This window comes from Micromesistius poutassou (genome assembly GCF_964030765.1).
Source record: "Micromesistius poutassou genome assembly, chromosome: 8".
Lineage (NCBI taxonomy): Eukaryota > Metazoa > Chordata > Actinopteri > Gadiformes > Gadidae > Micromesistius > Micromesistius poutassou.
This window is the reverse complement of record NC_140278.1, coordinates 4,315,721-4,324,620: the sequence shown is the minus strand read 5'-3', so window position 1 is coordinate 4,324,620 and position 8,900 is coordinate 4,315,721. Positions and strand designations below refer to the sequence as shown.

Sequence of the window (8,900 nt, the reverse complement as noted above, 5' to 3'; positions counted from 1 at the left end):
TCTGCCCCTCTACATGGGAGACAGAGAGACAGAGAGACACGCACAGCGACAGAGAGAGAGAGAGAGAGTCCGCCGTCAGAGCAGTCCGCTAGCTACACACCGGGACACCCATGCAGGAGAAGAAACCTTGAACGATTTCTCCTTTTTTATGTTCCTTCTTTTTTGCTTTTATTTTATTTGACCTACTCGGGTGAGGAGGACGAGTTGCTTGTAGTGATGACTTGGATTTGGACGACGAACACAGTGTTCAGGAAGTGAACCGCCAACTGTACTCAGAGGCCAATCGCGAGGTTCAGGGGCAGCGGACTCATCGCCGACTATCCCCTGCAACACGCGTGTTTCTACATATTCTAGTCCATAGTATCAGGTGCCTTTGTCTTTTTTCATCTTTCATCTTTGAAATATATTTTTAAGGTTATTTCAAAAGCTGCAGATTGTTTCGTTCCGCATATTGGAGAAGCGTTGGTAGTTGTTGCCGGGGAAACGCTCCAGCAGTCTTTAGACTCAGAATGAGGGAGTGCAGGACAGAGCAGAGACCGGAGGAGAACAGCTTCCGACCTGTTTCTCATCTCCTTTGTTCACTGGCGTCACCGTACTACCAACGGGTAGGTTACCATGTGTGATAACACGTCTGTATACCTCTACATCGCTCTGTCTCTGTCTCTCTCTCTCCCTCTGTCTCCGTCTCTCTCTCTGTCTCTCTCTCTCCCTCTGTCTCCGTCTCTCTCTCTGTCTCTGTCTCTCTCTCTCCCTCTGTCTCCGTCTCTCTCTCTGTCTCTGTCTCTCTCTCTCTCTCTGTCTCCATCTCTCTCTCTGTCTCTCTCTGTCTCATTCTCACTCTCTTTCTCTCTCTCTCTGTCTCTATGTATCTATGTCTCTGTCTGTCTTTCTCTGTCTCTGTCTCTGTCTCTCTTTGTCTTTGTCTCTCTGTCTCTGTCTCTCTCTGTCTCTCTGTCTGTCTCTCTCTGTCTCTATGTCTCTCTCTGTCTCTGTCTCTGTCTCTGTCTCATTTTCACTCTTTCTCTCTCTCAGTCTCACTCTCTCGCTCTATCTATTGTCTCTTAAAACAGGATTTTGTCTGTGTCTACAAGATGACCCCCAGTTGACATGGGAAGATGAATATTATGATTATTATTTATTATTCATACTTAGCTTGGAAATATTATTCCAAGCTAAGTATTGAAGTATATTTTAGCATTCATTGTCACTTTCATTCGTGAAGCTGAGCATCTATACATAGTACTCTGATGGCACTTAGAGCATATGTCACCTGCACAAGTGATGCAGATCTATTCCTGAAGGAGGGAGGGAGAGAGAGCGAGAGAGATTAACATTAACAACCGGAAGGGATTGCATCATATGTGACGCTTTGGAGGAGGAGAGAGGGGGGGGGGGGGGGGGGGGGGGGGAGGGACGTGACGTGACGTGCGTCCAGCCCCGTTAACCTCACTCACATCGTCATAGAAACGAGAAACTAGCCTGGTCGTCTTCCCTCGATCCGTCCTCTGGGTGACGTAGAGCCTGCTGTGTGTCGCGGTCGCAATGAGTGTGTTTAGCAGCGTGGGGGGTGAGTCACAGCCACTGGTTTCCGGGTGATGGACGGTAAAACGGTTCTACGACCAGTAAAGCAGCTCTGGCATGGCCCTGTCCCTGTAATGTTATCAGAGTGACGCGTGTCTGATGTGCTGCGTGTGTGTATTTCTGTGTGTGTGTGTGTGTGTGTGTGTGTGTGTGTGTGTGTGTGTGCGTGTGCGCGCTCCTGGAAGGTTAAACGATAACTGACCGTGTGCTGTTTCTTATCAAGCTTCTGTGCAATATAAAAATTCACACAAAACTCTCTCTCTCTCTCTCTCTCTCTCTCTCTCTCTCTCTCTCTCTCTCTCTCTCTCTCTCTCTCTCTCTCTCTCTCTTTATTCAATTTAAAGGGCTCCATTGGAATGGAAAACGTATATTTCACATTACCGAACACACGGGAAAGAAGTATGAAAGTATGAAAGTTGCAAAACAAAACTAAAACCCTCTCCTCCCCCCCCCTCATCCTCCCACAGCTGTCCGGCGGCTGCGAGCTCACCGTGGTCATCCACGACTTCCTGGCGGGCCACGGCGGCCACGGCGGCCACGGCGGCGGGCCGGAGCTGACGGTGCGGCGCGGCCAGACGGTGGAGGTGCTGGAGCGCTGCCACGACAAGCCCGACTGGTGCCTGGTGCGCACCACCGACCGCTCGCCCGCGCTGGAGGGCCTGGTGCCCTGCGCCACGCTCTGCATCGCCCACTCCCGCTCCTCCATGGAGATGGAGGGCATCTTCAACCACAAAGGTAGGGGGGGCACGCACACACACACACACACACGCACTGAGACACAGAGGCACTGAGACGCAGAGGCACAGGCACGCCGCACGCACTCACACACACACACACACGCACTGAGACGCAGAGGCACACGCACACACGCGCACACACACACACTGAGACGCAGAGGCACAGGCACACACACACACACACACACGCACTGAGACGCAGAGGCACAGGCACACACGCGCACACGCACTGAGACGCAGAGGCACAGGCACACACACACACACGCACTGAGACGCAGAGGCACAGGAGCGAGCGCATATAAACACACACGCATATACATGCGCGCACACACACACACGCACAAATGCAAACACACACATATACGCACACACGCACACGCACAAATACAAACACACACATACATACACACGCACACACACACACACACACACACACGCACATATAAACACGCACACACACATAGGCGCACACGCACAAATACAAACACACACATATATTCGCACACACGCACACGCACACTCACACACATACATGCACACACGCGTGCGCGCAGTGTGTGGGACGGCAGGACCACGGGGCAGACCTGAGGTCCGCTCTGCCCCGCATGTGGCTGGCAACCGGAAGGTCACCTCAACCCTGACTGCTCACCGACGAGCCGCGCTGTCACCTCGCATTGGTTGACTCCGCCGTCGGTCGTGTGAGTGTGTGCGTAAGCGTGTGCGTGAGTCAGGCAATGACGTACGCCGCTTTGAGTGGCCACTGGTTAGGAAAGAGCTGTGTAAACGCATTTAGCATTTACCACGTTGAGGGCGATGGGCCCGTTTGCGTGTATTGACGGCGTTTTGACACCGTGTGGATGTTTAACTTCCTTTTGCTACGGTCGGTATCAGGCTAAGGTAGCTGATTCGTGGGTTTAGAGGCGAATACTTAGTTTTCGAGTAATCTCGTGCTGTCGGAAAAAATCCCCACTATGTTTCCTTGTTCAATTGATCGCATGTCCAAGCGGAGATAATTCACCCGCCGGCCCTTTTTGTTCTGTGCAATCGTTGGAGACGATTCGTCATCGCAGACAGTCGCTTGAGAAAGTGCGAGTTGCAGTCCCGAGAATGAGGTTGCTACGCGACAGTGGATCACCAGCCTGGATCCACACACTGCATTTACAGTTGGCGTCTTTTTTTTTCCGAGCCATTGTGCAGACACAAAGCCCGCAGAGCCCGCACTAAACGTTTTATTTTAACCCCCCCCCCCCCCCCACCCCATTCAAGGTATTTCCCTTTAGCTGCGCTCGACATTTGAAGAATTCCAGATGTCCCAATCCTAACTATTACACAACCACAGTGGAGGTGTTGTCGCCACACAGATGGACTGTGCGTTCGATAAGCGTGTAACACTTCTAAACGCTGCCGGTATGCTGAGCGCGTTGTTGTCGCTCACCGCTATCGTCCACAACAACGCCAAGGTTGGTGCATGTTTCATGTCTCACTAAACTCTCTCCCACTTCACACCAAACGTTTACTTCAATCACACTCCACCCCCAGAATGTGGAATCAGTCAAGGTCTCCTGCAGAATACCCCAGACTAAATCTTCCTTTGTCGGGTCTTGGCAGAGCGATCATAAAAATAGGCTTGTATCCTACCCCCCCCCCCCCTCCGCTCCCTTCCCAGTTCACCCCTCCACACCCTTCACCTCCCTGTCATTAGGGGGGGCGTGCATGCCGTGTGCATCCCGTTGCCCGGGGTGATTAAACAAACACAACGATTCGGCTCAGCCTCCTTAGGAAGATGAAGAGCGGAGAGGTTGAGATTGCAGGAACTAAAGCTGGAAAGCACCTCTTCCGATTTTTCCGGCTTTCTTTCTAGTTTTCTCTCGTTTTGTCCCAACTGCTTATTTTCCCTTGTGTCCCAGCATGCCCGTTCTAGTCAGGAGAACCTCTATAAAGTGTAAAGTATAAAAAAATGGCGTTTGATTTGCGCTTCAGCCCGACCGCAATAAGAGCGCGGCGTGCGGTGGGGACACACCTCCGTGTGTCCTATCTTCTGCCCTGTGTCTGTGTATTTCTGTTTGTTCGGCGCTTTGTCAAGAATTTTTAGGGGGTATTCCCCCCAGGGCTACATAAAGCTGCCTCACAACAGGGGAGGGGGGGGGGGAACAAAAAAAAAGTTGTTGCTAGGGATGAGTTAGTGAAGAGGTCAAAGGTGATGCGTTCCTTTTATGCGTACTTTTAAATACAGTTTTTGTGTTGGGGCTTTTTTTCTTTCAAAACAAAAGCGCCGGGATTTTGGATTAGCCAGACACCATGCATCAGTGGCCGAGCATGGGGGCTTTTATTTTGTTTCCTATAAAGAGGCCCTTTCTAGGGAGACTGGGGTCTTCCTGGAGTTTCTTCAGGTCCTGCTGGGTTGCTGCAGGAACATATTGTGTAACAGGGCAGTGAGACCGTGCGATACTCGGACAAGGGGGGATTCCATGCAAACAATAAGACGGAATGACATCATCCACGCTGATTCCTCTAGTCTCACATCCAATCTCTGAGGACAAAATCAAGCTATTTAGTTGGATACATCTTATGTTTACTCAATATCCTTGCTTCATGAGGCTTTTAGCCAAAGGTTGATACCAGGCTTGTTGAAACACATTGTAGGCAATAGCTTGTGAGAAAAGATTTTGGAGATAAGATTTAAGTATAATATGCCAATATAACATTATAGAAGGGGTGGGATTAGCTCGGGGCGGCATTAGCTCAGGAGGTAGAGCGGGTCGACTGGTAATCGCAAGGTTGGTGGTTCGGTCCCCGGTCTCCTCCTAGCTGAGTGTCGTTGTGTCCCTGAGCGAGACGCCTCACCCTACATGCTCCTGACGAGCTGGCTGTTGCTCTGCGTGTTTGACTCTGCCGTCGGTGTGTGAATGGGTGGACGTCAGTCAACACTGTAAAGCGCTTTGGATAAAAGCGCTATATAAATGAGGACCATTTATATAAGCTAACCTAGCAATTGCAAGTGCTTGGTACTTTCCATGAACATCGTTACTGTACCGACAGCGATATATTGTGTCTCTTTCTTCTGATAGATGTACTTACCGTGATTCACATGTCATGCATGCCTGCGTGTGTACCTTCTGGTCTATCGCCAGTCTACCACAATTTCTGGTTACTTAGGGATGGCAGGAAATGAGTCAGAAGTGACTTCCATCCAGTCCACTTACACTATTAGATCAGCTGAACTCTCCTCCTCCTCATCTTCTCCCTCGCTGACGTTGAACACACTCCTGCTGCTTCCACCGGCTAATTCATTCATGCAAGGATGTGCTGTGTGTTGTGCGTCTCTGTGTGGGAATGTGTGTGTGTGTGTGTGTGTGTTTGTGTGTGTGCGGATGTATGATCTGTGTACGTGTGAGTTTTGGCTTTTGCTTAGGAAAAACTCAAGGCAAAAGACATTAACACACACACACACACACACACACACACACACACACACACACAGTCTGGATAGTTTAACAGGGAGATCTTTGTGTTCATAGGAAACCATCAGGGAAATTTTTTAATTAAATTTTCTCTTTTACCTCTACAAAGATCTCTAAATAGATAGAAAAAATCAACCTCTTCTTGTTTCTGCATGCATAAAAACATAAAGCAGAGGAAGATTTAGTATCATCATGCGGCATGTTCGGCTTTTCATAAAATACACAGCAAATAAGGCAAACAGTAAGCCTGTAATGTATGCGGTCACCTACGCAAACTGAGTGGGTGCTTCTACAAAGGGTAATATGGCCGAACTGCCAGGCAAGTTTTTCAAAGGTTTTCACAGTAACGGCCAAGAAAGAGTGGAGCCTTGCCCAATACCATAAGAGCAGCCCACTCACTGAGAACAGGGAGAATGACGGGGGGTGGGGAGGCAGCGATGGAGGGAGGGAGGGAGGGAGGGAGGGAGGGAGGGATTGACACAGCAAAAGAGAGAGAGAGAGAAAGAGAAAGGGAGGGAGAAAGAGAGGGAACATCCCACTACTAACGCTGCAGTGGACGTTTATCTTTCAAAGACCGCAGAAAACCCTAGGAACACACACACACACACACACACGCGCGCGCGCGTACACATGCGTATACACACGCATAACTCTTGACCGAGGAGAGACGAAGCTAGGCAGCGTCTACAGACCTGCCCCTTCACTCTTCATTTTTTTCTCCTGCACGCAGCTGGTAAGACGGAGCTGACTGTCTAGTCTGCTTTTGGGATTCAGAAGTTCAGTCAGGGGGTCCGGCCGGAAGGATGCTGTGAACCCCGGAGCCGGTCTGCGTACCGCCCGTCCGTTTTGTTGACGTGTTTCCGTTTCTCTTTAATCCTGAGGGGGGCATTGGATTGTTGTTATTATTGTTTTTTGCGCGGAGGGGCATGGCCCATGGACTCGAATCCCTGGCGACTTTTGGTTCACTTGGCAGCATGGATTCCAACCGGGGGGGGCACTCTGACAACTGCAAGTTCTGGCTGCTGGATCTGGGTAGGTCGGCTCCGTCACCACCTGCAGCACGCACACACAGAGAGAGAGAGAGAAAGAGAGAGACGCATTGGGTCCTATGCAGGACACACACACAGTTGTTAGAGTTTCTTTTGGCCAGCGCTAAGAGAACAATGTGTTAGCCCCTGTGTTTGTTTGAATCACAGTTAGAGACGTGGGAATCGTATCAATTCAACCTTCTTCCTTCCCCTTTGAGTGTTGTTTCAGAGCTGTGTTTAGAAGTAACCCCATGCTAGATGGAGGGGTCGTTTACGAGCTTGGCAGCCGCGTGACATGAGTGTGCACAATTTTGGTTTTTACTACGCGACTGTCCTGTGACTGTCCTTGAGATTTTACATGGATACCACAACAGCTCTGATGTGTTTTATTGTCTATAGAAAGGTCTCCATTGATCATGACTGTACCATGTAGAAGCAATTCCACAAATTAAATGAATTCAGTGGCTGCGGCAAAATGTGATGTGATCTTTAATCCAGATTAATGTCACGGTGACTGGATGAGGTGGATTATTATGTATAGATTATGTATAGATTAAATCTGGTTTTGTAATCTGGGCGCAGATGGAACAAAACACAGAACCAGATAGAAGGGGAGATAGAAGGAAATTATATTAAATGGTTTACATCCAATTTGAATTTGATGGGATTGCTACATTGAGAAATAATAATACGGCATACGAATAAGAAAATGTGTCGAATATAGTGGTAGTAGGAATCATATGAATACATTACACTTCTGAGAGGGCCTAAGGGATCAAACGTGTTTCAGAATGTCCTGGAGAGATGATGGAGTGAACCCTGGTTTGGGTAATGACAGCTGATGGGTCGCTGGGCTCTACCGCTGTCCTGCTCTCTGTCTGGGTCACGCCCCTCTCAGCATAGTCCACATTCTGGTGACCGCCCAGCGTCTCCACCCCCTGGGGCTTTACACGCACGCTTTGAACCCCTGTGCCCGCTCTAAACACACAGGCACACACACAAACACACAGGCACACACACACACACACACACACACACACACACACATACTTTGAACCCCTGCACCCTCTTTTAACACATAACCCACACACAACCACACACACACACGCACACCACAAACATGCATGCACATACAAACACACAAACTAGCCCAACCAAAGCTGCCAAGACAGATTTGTGTCTCTGTGTTGGGAGTTGTTTGTTTTACCCACTCAGGGGTATAGCATGGGCAACACACATGCACACACACACACGACACACACACACACACACACACACACACACACACACACACACACACACACACACACACACACACACAGCAGAAGTTGAGCAAAGTTAAGCCACAGACCCACATCCCTGTACACCCACAAACACGTAGACAAACATACTATTTACGTAACTCCCCCGTCGTCTCTCCCCAAACCAGAACAATAGAGCAGGGAGGGGCTGGTCCCAGGTCAGCCACAACGTTACAGGGTGAGGCGAGTCAGAAGAGTTACGACATGTTATCACCAGCTGGTGGCAGCAACAGCAGCCAACATGTGACCAATGTTAGCGTCTATAGCCTGTGTCAACATTGGTTGGATCCACGTATAGAGCGTTCCCAGGGAGACACGGTTACTGCCTCCTGTTTCACATGCTGTATGGTTAGTCATTGCGTCACACATGTGCACACTGCGTGTGAAGGTGATATGCACAGGCTACCCTGTACGTATCAGGATATGCAGTTATATCCTGATTTATTCGCCGGAGCCATCTTTCAGTGGGCGAGGTGGGGCTGGGGGGCTGCCAACGTCTCAAATATATTCTGATATCATAGCAGGGCAATGCCGCAGTCACGCAGGGCCAGGGAACTGTCCATTACACTAATGGAAGTAAAGGAAAATGTTGCCCAGTGTTTTTGCACAGTTCTTACACAGGAAATAATGAATCATCAGATAAATAATCAGAATCTGATGTATAGTTTGATCGGCGCCTAAACGATGGCTGTGCAAATAATACTGTAAGAAACGAATACAGTTTGGCAACACTCGTCATAAACCTTGTCTTGTTTTGTTTTTATTTACTGGCTTGTGATCATGTACAGTATT

General features: G+C 49.3%; 1 protein-coding gene across 1 annotated transcript in view; it reads left to right on the top strand.

The window, feature by feature from the left end:
- LOC311351715 (triple functional domain protein-like) overlaps positions 1-8,900 on the top strand; it is a gene marked incomplete at its 5' end in the record, with an annotated part of 68,347 nt that overhangs the window by 34,569 nt on the left and 24,878 nt on the right. The window contains one exon of the mRNA XM_084471871.1: positions 2,049-2,316. Coding sequence (XP_084327997.1) covers positions 2,049-2,316 — 268 coding nt within the window. The remainder of the gene's footprint in view (positions 1-2,048; positions 2,317-8,900) is intronic.